A 22574-nucleotide genomic window follows, 5' to 3' on the forward strand; every position below is an offset into this window, starting at 1 on the left:
GTCAGCCTAGCTCACAGCAACCTCAAACTCCTGGGCTCAAGCGATCCTCCTGCCTCAGCCTCCCAGGTAGCTGGGACTACAGGCACACACTACTGTGCCCACCTAATTTTTTCTATTTTTAGTTGTTTGACTAATTTTTTTCTATTTATAGTAGAGATAGGGGGTCTCACTCTTGCTCAGGCTGGTCTCGAACTCCTGAGCTCAAGCAATCCTCCCGCCTCGGCCTCCCGGAGTGCTAGGATTACAGGTGCGAGCCACTGTGCCAAGCCCTCTTTCATTCTTTATATTGTAATGTGTGTTTTATCTTTTTTTGATTAATCTGGCTACAGAATTGTCAATTTTACTAATATTTTCAAAGAACTAGCTCTTGGTTTCATTGTTTTTCTGTTTTCAGTCTCTGATTTTTCCATTTATTATTATTTTTTTGCTTGCTTTGGATTTAACTTGCATTTTTCTAGTCATTTAGGTAGAAATTTAGATTGTTGATTTGAGACCTTCATTCTCTTCTAATGCTATAATGCTATAAATTTCCCTCCATATACTGTGTTATCTGGGTTTCATGAATTATGATATATTGTATTATCATTTTCACTCAATTCAAAAATTTGTAAAAATTCTCCTGTGACTTTAACCTATGGGTTGTTTAGAAATGCATTGTTTGCTGATGGCTTTCTTTGATTGATTTCTAGCTTAATTCTATTATGGTGAAGAACATAGGAGGGTACAGTGGCTCACCTGTAATCCTAGCACTTTGGGAGGCCAAGGTGGGAATTGTTTGAGGCCAGGAGTTTGAAACCATCCTAGGCAACATAGTGAGACCTCGTCTCTAAAAACAAAATTGAAAAAAATTAGCTGAGCATGGTGGCACATACCTATAGTCCTAACTACTTGGGAGGTGGAGGCAAGAGGATCACTTGAGCCCATGATTTGAGGATTGCAGTGAGCTATGATGATGCTGCTGCACTCTAGCCCAGGCAACAGAGCGAGACCTTGTCTCAAAAAAAAAAAAAGAAAGAAAAAAGAAAAAAAGACATAATGTGTATGATTTTAGTTCTTTTAAATTTGTTGATGTTTCTTTTATGACCCACAATAAGGTCTACCTTGTTGAATGTTCCATGTGCACTTGAAAAGTGTGCTTATTCTGCTGTTTCTGTTCTATAAATGTCAATTAGGTCAAGTAGATCGATAATTTTGTTCAAGTATTCTATATCTTTACTGAGTGTGGGGGCTTTAGTCAATATAATCAAGGGTCGGCCGGGCGTGGTGGCTCACGCCTGTAATCCTAGCACTCTGGGAGGCCGAGGCGGGTGGATGGCTCGAGGTCGGGAGTTCGAGACCAGCCTGAGCAAGAGCGAGACCCCGTCTCTACCAAAAATAGAAAGAAATTAATTGGACAACTAAAAATATATAGAAAAAATTAGCTGGGCATGGTGGCGCATGCCTGTAGTCCCAGCTACTCGGGAGGCTGAGGCAGAAGAATTGCTTGAGCCCAGGAATTTGAGGTTGCTGTGAGCTAGGCTGACGCCATGGCACTCACTCTAGCCAGGGCAACAAAGCAAGACTCTGTCTCAAAAAAAAAATATATATATATAATCAAGGGTCAAGTATGGGTTTTGTTGCTGTTGTTGTCATTGTCTTCAGTGTACACAAATGGAGCTCTCTCTCTTCTTGTCCTTCCCACAGCAGTAGTCTGTTGTTTGTTAGTCAGTCCTAGGCTCACGGTAGGACTCTATTCTTCTGTCTCAGTCCATGTGCCTTGTCCTTGGGAGTGGATTTTTCTCACCTTTGGATGTTCCTTTCCCTTCTCCATTTGGCAACTCAGCTCTGCCTGGTGTCTGTAGCAAGTATTGGGTGAAAGAGTCATACTTGCCCTTTCCCTAGTGCCAGTTTACCTCTGCTTTGTGTTGGTGTAGGATCCTGGTCCAAGAGAATTTTCTTACCTTCCTATGAGGCAAGAGGGCTTTTGCATCTATCCCACCCCCAGAAGCAACAAATTATCACTTTGTCTTCAAAATTGGAGGGTTTCTGAACCTTCCTTCAGTGGTTAAGGCCTTTGCCTGGCATGAGAGGAGAGTTTGGCCAAAGTAGCCAGTTTTAAACTTGCCCTGTAGTGGCAGCCTTCTTGTACCCTATGCCACAAAAGGATGCTCTCTGCAGCTTCCTGCTCTGCTCCCAGTCTTTCGTGTGGGTACCTGGTGTAGTCCCATGGAAAAGAGCATGGAAATGAGTATGAATTCTCCTTGTGTTTTGGGTTCCCAGCTATTCCAAACTGACATGCTAGCCCATACATAGTCTATAATAGTTAACATTTTAGTTGATTTCTTCTAACCCCCTTGTATGATATCCTCCTTTTTCTCCTGTACTCTGCCAAAGATAAAGTAGTTTAGAATCTGACTTTGAAGAGTGTATTGTTTTCTCTCATTGTTAGGCTAGGGATTACATTCTCTTGTAGTGGCTTTCTATGGTAAACTTAGCAGAACTGTAATAAGTGTTTAAGGATTGCTACTATGTCATGAGAAAGACTGGTATGTAATTTTTTTTTCTTTTTTTTTTTTTTTACTGTTATTTGCATTTATTTTATGTTGCATGTATTCCCATGCCATAAGTTTTTGTTTCTTCAGTTTCTTCTGGGATATTTTTTTCTTCTGTGCAACCTCCTCTTGTGGTTTTGGAACAATTTGTTCCTTTTCAGTGAGGATCATCTCAGTGTGGCAGGGGGAGCTCATGTATGTGTTAATCCGACCATGAGCTCTGTAAGTTCGGCGATGCATCTTGGGTGCTTTCTTCAACTGGATATGCTCAATGACTAGAGAGTCTACATCCAAACCCTTAAGTTAAGCATTACTCTCTGCATTTTTAAGCATGTGCAGCAAAAATTCAGCACTCTTTTAGGGCCACCGACCTTGTGTCCAGCCCCACTGTTTCACCTGGCCACAACCACCAACTCCACCGTCGTAATGTCGGAATGGTACACATTGTTTCTTTAAAGAGACATCTTTTAGATACTTGGTGGTTTTTCGTATATGCATACCCTTGATGGCCTGGGCAGTTTCACGAGTGGTCTTAAAGTGAACATGAAGATTTGAACCTCTTGATTTGTATGATTTTGTGGGGTTTTCTAAATCAAGTGACTAGCAAACCATTTTCACAGATCACCTCAGGCTGCTTAGGGGAAGAGCTAATTTTCCTTTCTTGTAGTGTCTTTATCAAGTTTTATATCAAGGTTATGTTGGCCTCATAAAATGAGTACAGCAGTATTGCCTCCTTTTTATAATTTTCTATTTGCTGCAGGAGTGTTATGAGATTTGTTATTTTTTAAATGTTCAGGAGAATTCTCTAAGGAAGCCTGTGTCTGGGGTTTTCGATCTGGGGACATTTTTAAAGTCAATAAACTTTAGACAGTTTTATATTTACAAAAAATTGAACAAGAAAGTACAGTTTCCATATATCCCTCTCCCCTTATACATAGTTTCTTCTATTATTAACATCTTGCATTAGTGTCGTACATTTGTTGCAGTTGAACTAATATTGATACATTATTATTAACTAAAGTCCGTAGTTTACATTAGGATTCATTCTTTGTGATGTAGTTCTGTGGGTTTTGCTATGTTGCCCAGGCTGGCCCAGGATCTTTCTGCCTCAGTCTTCTGAGTACCTGGGATTATAGGTGTGTGCCACTGCACTTGGCAACTATGGATTTTGACAAATAAACAGTGTATTTGTCAGTATCATACAGAATAGTTTCACTGCCCTAAAAATCTCCTGTGCCTTACCTGTTCATTCCTCCCTTCCCTCTCCCCGACCCCAGGACCCTGGTAATCACTTTTTACTGTCTCTATAGTTACACAGTATGTAGTCTTTTCACTGGCATCTTTTATGTAGCAATTTGCATTTAATGTTCCTCTCTTTCTTTTTGTGGCTTGATAGCTAATGTTTTTTTTTTAACCAAATAATATCTTATTGTATACATTTACCATAGTTTGTTTATACATTGATCTACTGAAAGATGTCTTAGTTGCTTCCAAGTCTGTGTTTCCTGAAGGCAGGAAGAGTCTATGTCTCTCTAGTTTTGCTGCATCCCACACCTAGCAAAATGACTGGCACGAGATAGGTGCCCAATGTGTATTTAGTAAATGGAGGAAATCCCCATGCCTTTTAATGCAATTCTAACAATAGGTATTGAGTGCCTACTATGTGCCAGATCATTCACTAGGTGATATAACATTACTAAAAGCATCCTTGCCCTAAAGGAATTCAAATTCTGGTGTGAGGCTCTGCTCTTCTTGAAAATGTTTCTCCTTTAAATATTTTTTGTTCAAATTTGGGATCTAATAAATTAATAGTGGTTTCTAAATTTATAGAAAATCTTAAAGTTCCAGAAAATAAGCAGTGACGACAAAATGCTTTGTTTTCAAAGCTTTTTATGTTTCAGAATTGCAAGTAAGAGATTCAGGACCTGTGTATAATATAACCTCATTTTGTGATTACTGCTGTGAAGAAATATTTTTGTTCCTATTTTGAACTCTACTTATGTTAATTAAATGTGATCATCAACAAATATTTCTGAGACTTTACTATATGTCAAGCATAATTCTAGGCCCAGGGAATACAACAGTGAATAAAATAAAGTTGTGCCCTCATGGGAAGATGATAATATTACAAATAAATACATACTAGTCCGCAATCCTTTTTTTTTTTTTTTTTTGAGACAGAGTCTCACTGTGTTGTCCGGGCTAGAGTGCCGTGGCGTCAGCCTAGCTCACAGCAACCTCAAACTCCTGGGCTCAAGCAATCCTTCTGCCTCAGCCTCCCGAGTAGCTGGGACTACAGGCATGCGCCACCATGCCCGGCTAATTTTTTCTATGTATTTTTAGTTGTCCGATTAATTTCTTTGTATTTTTAGTAGAGACGGGGTCTCGTTCTTGCTCAGGCTGGTTTCGAACTCCTGAGCTCAAACAATCTGCCCGCCTTGGCCTCCCAGAGTGCTAGGATTACAGGCATGAGCCACCGCGCCCGGCCCTAGTCCACAATCCTTTATCCGAAATCTGGGGGCTAGATATGTTTGGGAATTCATGTGTTTTTAAATTTTAAAAAGGTAATTAATGTATATTCTGTATGTTATTTAATATCCCTACCAGAGTCTGGCAGGACCTTGTAATTATATACATTAATATTTCTGCAGCAAAATATGTGAATTTTCACACTAAGTGTGATAAATAAGGCCTATAAATAGTCTCATGTCAATTCAGGTCAGATTAGGTTTTTGCCACCAAACGAGTTCAAGTCAGGACAGATTTTGCCACCAATTCAGTCATGCAAAACTTGGTTTGCAAAGCTTTTCAGGTTTCAGGATTTCAAATAAAGGATTATGGATCTGTACATATAAAAACATCAGGAGGTTAATCCTTGAAGTAATAGAAAGTTGGGCAAGGGAATGGAAACAGAGGTAAAGCAGTGGTAAGGAGATGATTACATGAGAAACTAAAAAATGTGTTTGGCTGGTTCTAAGAACCAGATAAGTAAAAGAAGATCTATATTTTATATTGAGAGATCTATAATATAGATTTATACTTTAAAAGAATATAATTATAGATCTTTTAAAATAACGTAATCTCGGACTTGAAAAATATATGGTACTAGCTTTGCCTTAGTTTATATCTATTAGCACTGACATTTAGTGGAAATCAAATAACTCCTAAAAGACAACTTAACAATCAGTTTTGATAATATACTTTTAAACAACTGGTTTTTTATTTGTTACATGCTTTTAAAAATTCAGTTAGGAGGGCATTTTCCTGCCATCAGCATTTTCTGCATTGCCTCCATTTTATCTGTTTGGGTATACTCAGAAAGTGCTGGAGCAGTTTCAGCCCAACTTAATGAGAAAAATAAAATCACGTAGCATATTTCAAAGCCAATTATAAGTGATTTTTTAGATTTTTTCCTCACCTCTAGCTCTTTTCTTAGCATATATAGACATTGATTGTATTTTAATGTATCCCTTTATATATTGAAGTTTAATTATTTGACAATGTGATAACATAGAATTTGTGTTCTCTGGAAAGGGATTATTTTTTTTGTTTTCTGAGTTTTCCTGAGTTACTTTGTGAAGTCAACCTCGATCTTAAAATCCAATTTGCTCACTCATCTTCTAGACACTGGAGTGATAGCCTAATTCCAAATTTGATGTCTAACACAAGATTGGCATTGTTATTTTGTGTTATCATGCATTATTTGTATTTAAAATGGATGTTGTGTAAATCCCCAAATGTTATTTCTATTCCATTAAGTGTTTAATAGGTCTTGTTACCCAGATTGTCATTATAAATAATAGAATTGCGAGAGGAAGGAACCTGAAAGAAGATAGGCTTTGGGGAGAGAAGGAATAATGCAACTAATAGGTTGTTGTCATGAGTCTAGAACCCCAGAGCGTCTCAATACTAGTGACCCTATGCTAAAAAACTTATAAAATTATATCTCAAGTGTATAGAACATATATAAAACATATATTGGTATTGAAAGGCCTGTGCCATGGTTAGAGTATAATATCTTTTGTCTTTTTTTTGCTATCTCTTTAGGGTAGGATTTGACATATGCTAGGGGACCTCCAGATTGGACTACTACACTTGACATATAAATTATTGATTCAGGGACTCCGATTGCATTTGGTGTGAACCATGGAGTGGTGTCATCCTTACCCATGTCTATTTTGGCTATTGTGTCTTTTACTCCTGAAAAATAAAACAGTGAAGAAATGAATGATGGTGTAAAGGATTTCAAAATAAGGGAGTTCTTATCTCCATAGAATATATGTACTTAAAGTATAAGATAAATATTAACACGTGGGTTTGCTTTGTGTAAGTATATCTCTTTATGTTTTATTTCAGCACTGAGGTGTTTGAGAAGGTCATATAGGGTTCTTGAATTAGGTAAGACCAAAGTGAAATGAGAGAGAGAAAATTGATCACTACCTGTGAACTGAAGACAGGCATAAAGTATATCATGAAAGGAATCTAAGAAGTAAAGATGTGGATGAAAGGGGGACAAGACAGCTAGTGCTGGCAGAGAAGTGGGTCAACTTGGGTATGTCAGCCAAAGAAAACTATGAGGGTGTGTAGAGAGCAAATATTTTCTCCTATTCTGTAGGCTGTCTATTTGCTCTAATGATAGTCTCCTTGGCTGTACAAAAGCTTTTTAATTTGATCAGATCCCATTTATTTATTTTTGTTGCTGCTGTGATTGCTTTGGGGGTCTTCTTCAAAAATTCTTTGCCTAGGCCGATGTCTGAAAGGGTCTTCTCAACATCTTCTTCTAGAATTCTTAAGATTTCATGCCTTAGGTTTTTTTTTTTTTTGATGGGAAATGTAGTTTTTATTCTTAGTCATGCATCCATTAACAATTCTACTACAATGTTAGAAGGAGGGCATTGCAGCAGAGAGCAATTAGTAATCTCAACCATATAATCATAGAAAATTAACAATAAGACCAAGACATACTTGGCACATAACAAAAAAGGCTGGCTTAGGACTTGGCTGATTACATGAAAAGATCTAAAGAAAAAGATCTATTTGTCAGAAGGGGTATTGGTTAGCATGGATTCTTAGGAAAGGGCACTTCTGGGAGGTGGACATAGGCAATGCCCATCCACGTATTGTCCAGGAGGCAGGAAATTCATGCCTTAGGTTTAAGTCTGTTATCCATCTTGAATTGATTTTTGTGAGAGGTGAGAGGTGGGGATCCATTTTCAATCTTCTGTGAAACGACGGTGATCTAGCACCTCTTATATTTTACTGGATAGAGCTCGAGCCCATTATCCGAAGTGAGGTATCACAAGATCGGAAGAATGGGCTCCACATGTACTCACCATCAAATTGGCACTAACTGATCAACACTATGATACTCACATAGTAGTAATATTCTCCAGGGATTAAGGGGTTGTGGGGGTGGTGGGGGTAAACTCACAACTAATGGATGCAGCGAGCATTGTAGAGGGGAAGGGCATGCCTCTAATCCTCGCTTGCATGAGGCAAAGTCATAAAATGTAACCTAAATATTTGTACCCTTAAAAAAAAAAATAAGTTCATTTGCAAAAACAAACAAACAAAAAAACCCAGAAAACTATGAGGGATCCATCCTCAGGTGAGAGAAACTAGAGCGGGCCTGGAATCATACAGCACAGATTGAGTGTAAGGCATGGTCAGCTCTTGCAGAGCCAAAACATTCAATTTGAAACTAAAACGTATTCCTGGCTACAATGTGTGTCCACTGGGACTATTAGAATTGCAGAAACAACTCTGGTGGACAGTTTTGGAAAGAACCGAAACTATTAGGAAGAAATGGAGATACCTAATTCAACATGCTTTAATTGAAACTCTCATCCGTGTTGGTGATGGACTCTTGAGAGAAATTAGACAAAGTCCCAAATAATTAAGCTAATGATAAGGATATTTGGGGATTGATGTGGGAAAGAGTGTTATACCCATTTTTTTTATAGCACTTCTCTCAGCTTTTTGTTCATATCCTTTAGTATGTACCTCAGAGGAGGGAGGATTATGTCTTGTTTTTCTTTTTATACTCAGCAACTGGAACATAGGAAATGTTCGATTAATTATTCGAAAAAGACTGCAAATGAATAGCGTATAAATATACTGAGAGAGAATGGCTGGGGATTGGCAAAGTCCTAGATGGCGCTCAAAGTGGGAAGATGGCAGCGAATTCCCAATGTAGGCCCAGGGAGGAGGTTAAGTAGAAGGTTGCTGTTGTAGGGCATTTCTAGAAAATAATATTTTATAGGTTGGGTGGAACTAGATTTTTAGAGGGTTGTAAATGCTTGGGTGAGGTTGCCTTGATTCTATAGGTAGTGAAGGGTTCATTGAGGTATTATGAGGAGAGTGAAAGCATGGAGCTGGTTTTAGGAACATTAATCTGACACAGGTGAGCAGGATAGACAGAAATAGAGAGTGCTTTAGCTTCATCCTCCAGTTTTTTTTCATTCTTTCTTATTTTTTTATTTCTATTTTTATTTTTTTTTTGAGACAGGGTCTTGCTTAGTCTCCCAGGGTAGAATGCAGTGGCATCATCATAGCTCACAGCAACCTCAAACTGCTGGGCTCCAACGATCCTCCTGCCTCAGTCTCCCAAGTACCTGAGACTATAGGTGAGCGCCATCATGCCCAGCCAATTTTTCTATTTTTTGTAGAGACAGGGTCTCACTCTTGCTCAGGCTGGTCTCAAACTCCTGGGCTCAAGTGATCCTCCCACCTTGGTATCCCAAAATGCTAGGATTACAGGTGTGAGCCACCACGCCCAGCCCTTCTTACATTCTATTGGATCTTTGCTAGTCCATAAAGTGACAGTGCACAAAACCATTTTCATACCTTTGTTCAATGTGTTTACTCAGCCTAGATTGTTTTGCTCCCCTTTTCCAGTTTCTTTAATTAGAATTAATTGCTCCTTTTTCTATGGAAGATACCTCCTTTGAAATGTGTTTTCTTCTTATAGTGGCTTTTTTTGGTTTCTTTTAAATTGGCTATCTTCCTGGGAATATATGTGGTCTTGAGGAGAAAATCTTGAGGGAAGACGCAATAGATTTCTTCGAATATTTGAAGGTCTCTCACAGAAAAGGGATAAAGCTTATTTTCTGTGACCTCAGAGTGGGGTGGGAGGGGTACTGGTGGTGGCAGACGTTAAGGAGAATTAATTTTAGCTCATCATAAGGAAGAACATTTAACAGAATAATTCAAAAATGGAATTGGCTAAAGTAAGGATGTAGATAGTTTCTAAGCTAGAAAGCTAACTTAGAGTTTCAAGGTTAGAGTTTGTAAGCTAGAAAATATTTGCAAAGGGGAGGCGAGCATTAAATGGTTAGTTGACATAGAAGAACTTTATAGTCCCCCTGACCCTCTTCCCTGCCAATCTTTTACAAATATTTAGTGCATTGCCATCTAGACACATCTTATATTTCATAACACAACAACTTTTAATTTATATTGGACTTCACAACCTAAAAATAACTTTGAATTTTTCTTTATTTGAGCCTCACAATAACTTAGTTTCAAGTATTATTTTCCCTATTAAATAAAGATGAAAACTGCATTGCAGAGAGGTTAAGTGACTTGACCAAGACAGTAAATAAGGCTGAGAAGATTCCAGATATTTTGATACTAAATCCCATTCTCATTTAGTCCCAAATGGTTTTCAAACTGCTCTGTTATATCTAAGGATTCTGAAAAGTTCTATTCATTTAAAAATATTTAATTTAAAAATTATATTAAGAAACAACACTCTTTCAAATGCATTAAATATCAAGTGCTTAGTACATAATCCACTACTGTACTCCAAATTAACTTCTTCTGAGTGATTCCAGAAAAAGAGCTGTTTCTTTTATTTCTCTTCATATGTTGGGGACAGCTTACAAATGTGTCCTTGATGCAGAAGGATGTGACTCTACACTGGTCTGTTAAAATACGTCGGTTTGGGCATGTTTGCTCATGGAATTAATACATTTTACAAGTGACGTTACTACTGCAGTGGGTACGTTGTGCTTGGTGTTGGCCAGGCAAAGCACAAGTGCATCTGTTCAACACAGGTCCCTATCATGGAACACTGCTGAGATGTGTGGCAAGTGAGCTAGTAATATGTCATGTGGTAGTAATACCATGTCATGCATAGTTTTAGCAGTTATCAATATCTGAAGCTCTTTGATTTTTGTATTTATGATAAGTAATTTTAGGATTTACCTCAAAATAAAATTTCCAACCACTTCTTTTTCCATTTCCTATATCAGTTTAATTTGGGAGTGCGCTGAGATTGCCAGGAAGGGAATTAAAAATGCAAACCCTTATGTTTGTGATCAGGATTTTTCTCTATGTTGAGCAACCAAAACAAAATACAGAAATAAGTTGAATATTGAGGCTATATCAGAATAATGCTGTACCTTTTTATTGTTAGTCATAACATTAGTAAATGAGAAAAGGCTTATTGTTCTCATTGTATAGTAATATCACTTTCAATGTGTTTTTATATGGTAGGATTCCTAATAGGTTTAGATTTTATTTGCAGAAAGCGTTATTCTGCTAAATTGGGTTAGAAAACCACTGTGCCTTTCCATGTGTCCTCTTGTCACGGTCTTGCTTTTGATTCTCAAATTTCTGAAGATTTTTTAATAATTAGCTTAGGTGGTTAGTAAATTTTGTTTGCCTTCAGTATAAAATGTATACGTAGGAGGTCTAGCAACTTTGAAATATTTAAAATGTTTAGAAAGAATAACCAGTTTTTTCTTTTAAAATTCTTTATTTTGTGCTATCTCTGGATCATTTCCAAATACAGACTAGTATAAGAAAGCTTATTTCCTTTTGTTCTGGTGCTTTTGAATAATGAGCAGGGGGTTTGCAGCTTTTAAAATCTTTCCTAGAAATAACAGACTAGAAACCAGTCTCTTCAGTTAAAAATAATTTTATCAAGTTCCTTGTTTATTTTGGGAGGAAATTTGGTTTAAAAGGGTGGAACGTAGTTTGGTCAACATAATTTTGTCAAGCAGCAATTAATGCCAGGGTAAATATTTGGGATGCAAAAATGAAGACCCCGCCCCTGTCCTTGAATTTATAGTCTAGTTAAAAAGATTAAATAGCTAAGCTGGAAATTACATTATAATTTGATAAGCACTGTAACAGAGGAACATAATGTCCTATCCTTGCTGGGGGGAGTAGAGAAAGGTGATATTTGAGGGACGTCTTAGAAGTTAGTAGGTGTTTGCTAGAGTGGTGAGGGAGTACCTTCCATCTGAGGAAACATGAACAAAAGCCTGGGGCCCTTAAGGACTTGACTTGGGGAATCAGCAAATATAGTTTACTATGACTAGAGAGTAGGGTTTGTGTGGGGAGGAGGTGTGAGAAAAAAGAGGATGTTGTTAACTTGGTGGAGCAGCAGCAGGAGATGAATTTGTAGAGATAAGTTGGGTCTACATTGCGAAGGGCCCTGTTGAAAAATTTAGACTTCTTGTGTATGCTATGAAGAGCCACAGCCAGGAAAGACTAATGTTTTGGAAAGAAAACACTGGAGGATAGATTGGAAAAGGGAGAAATTGGTTGATTCATTCAATGAACATTCATTGAGCGCCTACTATGTGAAACTATTCTAGGCACTTGGGATACAACAGTGAAAAAGATAAAGATGTCTGCTGTAGTGGAACATACTTCTTCTAGTATAACGAGATAATATACCAATAAACATAGTAAATACATTAATTATATAGTATATTAGGAGGCAATAAATGCTAAGAAAGGAGAAAAATAGAGTCAAGGGGTTTGAGAATGCCAGGTGGAGAGTGGTTGCAATTTAAGTAAGGTGGCAAGATGTCTACTTCAGAAGCTATTGCTGTAATCCAAATGAGAAGTGGTGAGGACCTAGACTAAATGTGGGACTTTAAAATGGAGAGAAAGAATAGATTGGGGTACATATTTTTTCCTTTCTTTTTTAGATCTTTTTATTGTTCTATAAATATATAAGCATATATTTATATTATAGATATAAATCTATAATGTATTGTTATAAGGTGAAACGGACTTTGTAACAACCACTCTTCACTCTGTGAAGAAGTGAGACTTTGCCAGCCATACCAGAAACCACTCCATTTGCTCCGTCCCAATCCCAATCACAAACTCCTCCCTCCCTGACAGTTTATGGTGCTTATGGTAATCACTTTCCTGCATTTCTTGATAGTTTCATTAACCAAGTGTGTATCCCTAGACACTATACCGTATCTTGCCAATTATTTTTTTTTATGTTTGTTTTAAGTCTTTTTTCAATCTATAGATTTTCTCTCCTTTCTTTTTTTTCTCCTTTTCAATTTGTCATCTGAAGAACTGGGCCACTTGACCTTACAATTTCCCATAGCCTGAACTTTCCTGATTGCAAACTCATGGTATGGCTCAACATGTTCCTCTATCCTTTGTATGTCTTGTAAATTGACACCGGACCCAGAGATGTCATCAGGCTTTAGCATGACATTGAGAACCACATAATGTCTGGTTGTCTCCTTTGCAGTGTTAGTAGCTGTTTCTGCTCAATGCCTAGAATTAGAAATTCATTGAGAGTTGCAAAATTGTGATATTTACATCTGTTTTAACTATTAGCTATAATATTTTCTAAAGAGATATTTCCCCTCATTTACTATTCGGTTATTCAGTAGTATATTTCCAATAGAAAGGCAAGATAAATGCCTTTTTCTTTATTTGCCAGTTTTCAAGGCAATGAGTTAGTTCTCTGTCATGCTCAATTTTGATAACTTTCTCAACATTTTTAGACTTTGTCTGGAAAGGGAGCCCTGATTGGTAGTTATAAGAATTTATAGGTGCTAGACTGCTCCAGTCTCTTCAGATCTCACCTGCTATATTGGATTAGGCAAAACGTTTCCCATTTTTAGCTCCTATTTGAAAATCGGCTCATCATGTGTGCAGGTGTGTATTTGTTGGCAGTTTGGGATTTCTCTTGTTTTCATATACATCAGATACCCCATTGCTTTCCTCTGCTTTTTCCTGTACAGATGCTAATATCAAACAAGTCTTATGGCTGTTGGTTTCTCCCCAGCTGGTTGTATTTGTGGGGGATAACTTATCATCTAGTTTTTTGTAAGTATTTTCCATGGGATTTTGGTTTTACTGTCTAGTTTCTTGCTCTGTTTTTATGTGGAAATTTTTCCATCTTCCCAGAAAGGGGTTGAATCATGGAAGAGTTAGAGTGGAATTGAGAATAACTTTGAGGTTTCTGACTTGGAAGATCTGGTGGATGGTGATTTCACTGATGAAGATTAAAAAAGTAGAAAGAACAAGGAAATGAGTGGAAGATAAGATCAATTTTTGATTTCTTAGGTTTGAAATGCTTATGAGACACCCCTAAGCCTTAAGAAACAGGCTGCTAGAATTTGATAGAGAGCTAGGTGATAAAACATTAATGTTTTGAGAGCAATCAAAGCCATTACAAATAGGAAAATTATTTTTGGTAAAAACTACAGTGTGAAAAACCAGTAGAATAGAAAGCATGCACTTGAAGATAAGATATTAATAATAAGCATTTATTAATTAGTATAGTTTTATGTATTTTTCCATAAATACATGCAACAAATGCATGTTTACATTGAGCAAGAGTTCAAAGAGGAAGACCCTATATAAAAATCCATTTACATGTGTGCAAGTGGTTTTTTGTCATTAAGTATAGGTGCCATATATGCTGGATATAATAGTAAGGGAATAAATTTATAAAATCTGAGTATTTTTCCTATTTGAAATGTTAGGTAAAGACGTTAAGTACTCATAAGCTGCAAGTTTGTATATTTCGAGTATACTATCACAGATCCTCTATTTTAAGAATAGGTGAGGAAGTCTTCTCTCTTATAAGCTATTCTAGATAGTTCTAAGCTCTATCCTCAAAGAAGACTTTTCAAATAGTATACACATTTGGACATTCCTTTTTAAAAATTTCATTTGTGTTAAAAATCAACCTAAGTGATTTACTTTTGACCTGTCATTTCCTTTCTTCTTCTTTTTCTTCTTTTTAAAAAAATTAGGCCAGTCTTCAGAGACCTGAGATTAAACTTGAATCACTAAAAGAAGATATTAAGGAATTCTTTAAAATATCAGGTTTGTAAGTTTTTTCCTAATTATTGAAGGCAAAAAAGGAAATGTTTTATTTATTTCTAATTCTTTAAGGCAAAATAAATAATATTTTATCCCCAGGGTTCCAATTCCTCATTCAAAATTGTGAAAACTGTGGCTGAATAGGTTTCTATTTGGGGAAAATCAGATGTTTTAATAAAATGGTGCAAAAATTCAGGAACACTGTGAGAATGATTGCTTTGCGTTAATTAGTTTTTTTTTTTTTTTTTTTTTGAGACAGAGTCTCACTGTGTTGCCCAGGCTAGAGTGCCGTGGCGTCATCCTTGCTCACAGCAACCTCAAACGCCTGAGCTCAAGTGATCCTCCTGCCTCAGCCTCCCGAGTAGCTGGGACTACAGGCATGCGCCACCATGCCCGGCTAATTTTTTCTATATATTTTTAGTTGTCCAATTAATTTCTTTGTATTTTTAGTAGAGACGGGGTCTCACTCTTGCTCAGGCTGGTTTCGAACTCCTGAGCTCAAACAATCCGCCTGCCTCGGCCTCTCAGAGAGCTAGGATTACAGGCGTGAGCCACCGCACCCGGCCGCGTTAATCAGTTTTAAATACTGTTTACCTTCCTGCTCAAAATACGTCCTGAATATATTAATTATCTCCTTAGTTAAGTAATTTGTCTTTTTACTTTTCAGTTGTGGTTTTTTTCCTTTTACAATTTCTTCCTACTATTTTTCTATGCTTTCAAAGAAAACAAAAAGAAAATCCTAATTTTTTGTAGAGCAAGAGAGAGGTTCCTTATTCCAACCTCTGCGCATACGAACTGACATCATATTAAGTGGTACCCAGATAGTTATTGAGCAGCTGAACTAACTGGTCTGACTGTTGGTAACTCAAAATAATCTGCTTCTGTTGTCTGGGACTTTATTGACTAGTTAATTATAACTACATACTTGTGATTTATCTTCATCAGGGGCCTGACTGATTTTTTTACTTTCCCTTGGCACATTCCTCATAGAATTAGTAGTACAGCATCCAAAGAGTTTGGCATTCATTGAGTACCTTGGTAGTGAAAGAAGGAAATGTTCCTCTCAACTTGAGAAAATGGTGCCGTAATATCATTTTTCCATTATTTTCCATTAAAAATAATATCATGTTGATGACTTTGCTACTCAGTGTTAGCCAAGGGATCTGATAAGTATATAGGAAATAATAGGAAATATATTATTATATATATATTCCTATATTATATTCCTATATTATATATATATATATATAGGAAATAATTCCTTAATAACACTTTACATAGCAATTGACAGTTGAGAAAGTTCTTTTACAAATAAATATTATACCCAAATTTTAGTGAGATAAATTTAGTTATGATATTGTTTATTTAAAAAGCTAATATGTTCATATATTTTATTCTTTTTTTAAAACAGGTTGGGAGAAGAAACTTCAGAATGCTGTTTATAGTGAACTTAGTGTGTGAGTTTTCCCACACTGTTTTGAGATACTGTTTTGTTTAGCTATATTTACTTTGTGAGTAATAAAATCGGTATTGCTGTGTATACTTATTGTATTATTATTTCTCATTAGTAGTTATATAGCATTTCAAGTAAGTTAATGCAATTTAAAGTTACTATAGTTTTGCCTGACAATAGTGAATGGATGGGTTTTTTTTAACTGCCTGATATTTTATATTAATAATACATTCATCCAGTAAATTAGGGAGTAAGATATATCTCTTAAGTTAATATTTCAGATAACTTAAGTTTATTAACATTCTTTTTATTATTGCTATTTTGGATATTACACTTTTTTGTGTCTTTATAAACTGACCATTCTAAACGTAATTATCTTTTTTTTTTTTTTGCAAAATTGGTGTCATTATTAAAAGCATCTGTGTTTTTGTTTATCTAGATTTAGCATCAGGGACTATTAAGGTGTATTTGTTTGCCATTTCAAAAACTCTAGATCTAGAATGTTAGCTTTTGTAGTTTATTCAACATTCTGTTATTCATCAAGTACTCACTGAGTACCTACCATGTGCCAACACTATGCTAGGCACTAGAGATATAGTATAGAACAAGAAACACAATTCTTGCCCTCATGGAGTTCATAGTCTAATAGAGCTTTTATACCTTCCATTTTTTCTACTTCAATCTGTTTTTTATTGCTATCACTGTATCTGTGTCTGTAGTATTCTCTAGTTTCTAACACTCCCATTTCCAACTTGCCCTTTCTAATCTGTTAACTGGGAAGTAAGATAACCCAATTTAGCAGAACCATTTCTAAAATAAAGAGACTCAGATGAAGGCCTGTAGATATGTGCTTTAGGCAATTTTATTTTTAAATTAGTGTTTACTTCTTTGCTTATCACCATCTTCCCAGTTGGTTTTTGAATTCTTAAATAACATTAAATACAAGTGCGGTCTATTAATTGAAGTTGACCGTGATCGTACCTTTGGTAGCACTAGTCACCAAAGGAATAGACATTTATCATGACAAGTAAGGTTTTAAGTTTACAATATGTACTAGAGATGCCTGTTGTGTGAAATTTCAAATATTGGATTCTCAATCTGAGGAGATATTACTAATGATTGCTATTTTTGTGATCTAATGCATTCCTGAAAATTGGTCTGTGTGACAGACTGCTCTCTTACCTGATGGCAGGGACTACATTTCATTCAGTACCATATCTTTAGTGTACTATACAATAGAATTTTAAATAAATATTTTTTGAATAATGGGATTTTTGAAGGAGTCCAATAATAAATACTACCTTTCCTTGTCATTTGGGTTCTGAATAAATTGAGAAATATGATAAAACAGAAAGGCAGATAGGAGATCAAAATTATACTTTTATTACATATAAAGACTAGGCAGAAGGACATAGCTTAGTGTAAGAACAAAACGAATCTCTTAACTCCAGGATTAAACAGACTTAACCTTCCAGTCAAATAGCATTGGATCAGGGTTAGCATGTTCAGATTATTCTCAAATTTAAAAGTTGGATAAGGCACTAAACTTCTGTGGTGTAGTGAGTTAAGTCCTAAAGAGAGGCCAAGAATGTTACAGTAATAGAGCTCTTTTTCCATGAAAGGGCACATTGGGAGTGGGGAAGAAGTGTTCCCCTAGCATAACTCAAAAGAATAAAGTGGACTTAGCACATTCAGTTGCATTTTTCACTGGCAGCAATCAACAGATAGATGAGTAAAGAAAGCAAAAAGTAAAGTAGGAATATTCATTAGGTAATATCAAATAATTGGAGGTTAAAAAAATATACATACACCCTCTCATGCCTAAGAGAAGTGTGGATCACATGAGCTATACAGATCATACCTAAAAATAGGACACTTCATTTTACCAAGCATTCCAAAGATTTTAGTCAGATTCTTATTTAACAAATATACTAGAAAATTTTCTGTATCCTGTTATTTACTAGCAATTTGTAAATCTAGCCTAGGTTAGCTATTTCTACTTGGATGTTTACTTTGTTTAATTAGTTATCTTTTCTACTCATTTTAAATGATTAGTTACATGTTTATTATTTTGTTTATAACTATTCAGTATTAATGATAATTTACATTGATAAAATGTTTATTTTGTGCCAGATACTGTGCTAAGCAGTTTATATGCATTGGCTTATTTAATATAATTTTCATAACAACCCTATGAAGTAGAATTTATTATGGTCACCATTTTACAAAAGAGAAAACTGAGGCTTAGACTATGTCTTAGTCTGTTTTGTGCTGCTATAACAGAATATCTGAGACTTGGTACTTTATAATGAACATAAATTTATTGGCTCACAGTTCCGGAGGCTGGGAAGTCCAATATTAAGGTGCCAGCATCTGGCAAGAGCCTTCTTGCCATCATGTGACAGAAGGTGAGAGAACGAGAGAGAGCAAGAGGAGACCAAACTCACCCTTTTATAACATCACCAGTCCCACCTATGTGGGTGAAGCTCTCATGCCTTAATCACCTCTCAAAGGTTCCACCTCTTAATTCTATTACAATGGCAATTAAATTTCAGCATGAGTTTTGAAGGGGACAAACATTCAAACTATGGCAGGACACTTAAGTAACTTGCTGAAGATTGTATAGCTAGTAAATGGCAGTGCTAGAGCTTGACCTTCAATTGTCTGATTCCAAAGCCCATGCATTTTACTATATCTCCCATATGTCTATATCTTATCTCTTAACTGCATTAAAAATATTCTGGAACACGAATTGTGTCTTGCGTTTCTTTTAGTAATAGCATCACAAAAATGACATTGAATCAGCAAATAGTTATTGAGCAACCGTACCAGTACTAACACATGATAAATATTTGTTAAATTGAGGAAACTGTAATTATCAATCCTAACCTTATTGTAAAGATTTAACTAAGACAGTCTTTATGCACAAAATGAAAATGCACCAGCTTCTTTCTGTGTCTTGGTCTTCAAGTACAGAGCAGTTTATAAAGAATTAGATGACCTCTTCTTTTCCCTTAAGGAACATAAATTAAAGAAATAAACCTTTTAAAAAACTTATTCTATATGTTCAAGTTATAAAAACATATACCATAGTTTGCTGTTACAGTTGATATATACACATGTCTACCATACTTTAGAGAGATAAGTGTTGAAGAGTAGTGGCCCTAAAATGGAAGGATTTTAGATAATGAGTACTTCACATTAGAGCACAAATTCAGATAAGTCCTTGTACACGCATTCATGGCTTTTGCTGGGAGAGTGCGCAGGCGGTAGACCTAGGTACCTCCAAAATGTCTTAATCATGTAGTTCTTCTTAACCCTCTTAGTTTTAAATGCTACTATACATTTGCTTATGTGTTTGTTATGCACTGGGCGATGTGCTGAGGATAATGAACAAGCCAGGTGGTCTTTGCTTTCACGGAGCTTACATCCCATTTGGGTGCACAGACTTTAAAGAGGCATTTACAGTACAATAAGTCCTGTGATTGGGGAAGTAAATGGAACCAGGGGGCAGGCACATAACTTAGATTTGGGGGTGCTATAGTGGCTTACCAAAAGAAACAATATTCAGGCTGGGGTCAGAAAGCTAAGGTAGAGTTAGTCAGGGGAAGGAGTAGAGAAGAAAAGCACGTTAGTCAGAAGGGAACAATAGGCTCAGAGATTTAGAGGTAGAAAAGAAAGTGGCACAAAGGAGAACAAAAGTTTGTATGGCTGGATGGTAGCGAGTGAAGGGGACTTGCCAACAGATGATGCTAGATTTGTCCGCAGGGATGTGCTTCTTAATCAAGGCTTTGTAGACTGGATCCTAAAAGCATTTGGGTGCCATTTAAAAAATTTAATCAAAAAAGTAGTAACATGATCGCATTTGCGTTTTATTTATTCAACAATGTATTGGTTATCTAGTATGTGCCAGGCATTATACTGGACACTGGAAATGCAATTGCTTGTGAATAAAGGAAGAGATCACTCCTGGCTGACAGTCAGGCGTATTGGTGAATAGGATGAAAATAGTATGGAAGCAGAGGAAACTGCTTAGGAACAGAATGTAGGCAAGGGATAATGGTTGCCTAAAATAGGATACTGTCAGTGGGTAGAAAAGCTGAGAGGCATATATAGGGACTTGGGGGACAAGAAGAAACAGAGCCAAGGGTGCTACATAGATTTTTGTTCATTGTTCCTATCCGGCAACCCTTATCTCTTCATATTACTAAATGTAAGCTCCATGAGGGCAGAGATTTTTGATCTGTTTTGTTCACTTCTATATCTCTTTTACTTTGAACATTTAGTAGGTTTTTGTTAAATATTTCTGCATAAATAAATATCTAACTTGATTTTGGTTTTAATATGAATGACTTTTGAGTTGCGTCTTCTTGTTACCTGTATTTTTGGGTAAATTTCTTTGATCATTAAATAACTCTTAAGATTATCAGTAAATGCTTTTAAGTTTCAATCCTAAATTTCTAAGTTTTATTAAATTTAGACATAATTGCCATTAAAAATGGAAGCAAATTGGGTAATGAGAGATAGATTTTAAACTGTCTTGCATGTAAGACAAGAAATATCGAAGTATCTAGAGACTCTCAATTTTTTTTCATTTCTGAGTGAGAAACGTACATGGAATGCGGATTTTAGTAGAAAAAATAATTTGCCAGAAATAATCAATTTGTGAAATCGTCTTATAGATGGGGTGGGATAGGTCGCCTTGTTCTATTCCAGAAGTGTTTCTTCTGGACAGTTGAGCCTTTAACACTCAGGCTCTGGGACAGATGCAAGTGTTTTCGATTATCAGCCCTTTACACATGCTGCTGTCCCACTTTGGAGCAGGAATTTATTGAGAATTCAGTCTGTGGCTCTTGATTAATGGAACTTGGTTGCTTTGCTATAGGTACAAGACCTATGACTGATTTCAGTAGGAGTTGCATATTGTTGCAGAAAGGACTGGAATCTCTAAGTAAATATTGAACCATTATGTCTTCCTACTGCCTTTTCTATCTGTGATTTCATATCTCTCTGTACTTCAATCATTATGTTCCCACTATGCTGGCTTTTTCTGATTGTTAAACATTCCAAATATTCCCTCTTCAGAGTATTGTGCTTGCTGTCCCTCTGCCTGGAATACTCTTCCCCTAGAAGTTGGCCTGGTTGGCTCCTTCTTCTCACTGATGTCTTAGTTCAAATATCATATCCCCTAGAGGGCTTCACTGCTTCCCAAATTACTTGTATCTCATTACTGTACTTTCATTTTCTCATGGTACTTATTACTATCTGATTTTCTATTGATTTGTTTTCATAATTATTGACTGTCCTTCACTAGATTGTGAAGTCCATAAGAACAGGGAATATTTTCTTAATCATCACCTTATACTTAGTACCTAGAATGGCTAAAATATTTGCTGACTAAATAAATCTATTTTTTTAATAAAAACAATACATTTTGGATATAAAATATAATAGTACTTGGATAACAGAAAGAATTAAAATTTCTAAATTGTATTAAATTTATAAATTTATGTATTACATATTAAAACATGGCTGTTACCAAAAGTATTATTTATATTACTATTTAAATTATGTAAAAAATATATATAATCATGTGGACAAGGAAATTAGGAGACATGAAATGAATTAATACATTGGTAAGTTAATGGATTTTTTTAACCGTAAAAATTCCCCTAAATATTATATTTGTATGCTAAAATTAATGGCTATAACAATTTTTATGTGAGCATTTATATAGATAGGTAATTTTAAAATTGCCTCTATTTATAAATTCAGATTATCATGCAATTTAACTTTTAGTATGTAATTGAAATTTTAATCTAGAAATTCAATACTAGTAGGATAAGAATTAAAGTTTTAATAGGCCTTTGCACCTGTGTAAACATATAGAACTAACAAATATTCTTTTTCATTTATAACATGGATGATAGAGGTAAGTAATGTCTAACCAAGAGAATAAATGTGTAATATTTAGCTGCCTCTTTTTGCTCCTAGATTTCCTTTACCTAGTCATCCTGCTGCACCTCCTGAACATCTTAAAGAACCTTTGGTATACATGAGGAAGGCACAGGTTGGCTATTTTTCATTTTTATTTCACTTTTGCATGCTGAGTTATGCAGAGTAAAAGATCCTTATTGTCAGGAGTATGTATTATTCATTATGAAAGCCTTGGTAAGAACTACTAAATTGATTTTAATAGTATTTGTATATCTGTCTTTATTTTCAGTAACCAAGGATCATGCCTATTTAACTATAGTTACCCTAGAAAAAATTGAGTAGAAGGGAAAATATCATTTACCATACTGGCTTGAAATTTAAAATATGATGAAAGTATTATGTGACAATCTATTCTTCATGCTCTATGATAGTAAAGGAATGAAATGTGAATGAACTTATATCCTGTTCCTGTAAAATTTTGGCCTTTGAAGCCAGTGTTACTGATACTGTCTTCAAAATATATTTGTTCTCACAGCAGGTTGTCACATATT

At 35.8% G+C, this 22574-nt stretch overlaps 1 protein-coding gene and 1 pseudogene across 2 annotated transcripts in view; one reads left to right on the forward strand and one right to left on the reverse strand.

Annotated features, from left to right (window-relative positions):
- The window catches only part of TBC1D19 (TBC1 domain family, member 19), a 128314-nt gene that overhangs the window by 3231 nt on the left and 102509 nt on the right, over window positions 1-22574 (forward strand). The window contains exons 2-4 of one of the 2 annotated variants that reach the window (XM_012664191.1): window positions 14564-14636; window positions 16045-16090; window positions 22081-22156. The exons of the other annotated variant lie outside the window; for it this stretch is intronic. Coding sequence (XP_012519645.1) covers window positions 14564-14636; window positions 16045-16090; window positions 22081-22156 — 195 coding nt within the window. The remainder of the gene's footprint in view (window positions 1-14563; window positions 14637-16044; window positions 16091-22080; window positions 22157-22574) is intronic. 2 annotated transcript variants of the gene reach the window in all.
- On the reverse strand, window positions 2511-3143 carry LOC105826238 (annotated as a pseudogene).

Source organism: Propithecus coquereli, unplaced genomic scaffold (genome assembly GCF_000956105.1).
Source record: "Propithecus coquereli isolate 6110/MARCELLA unplaced genomic scaffold, Pcoq_1.0 Scaffold87, whole genome shotgun sequence".
Classification (NCBI taxonomy): domain Eukaryota; kingdom Metazoa; phylum Chordata; class Mammalia; order Primates; family Indriidae; genus Propithecus; species Propithecus coquereli.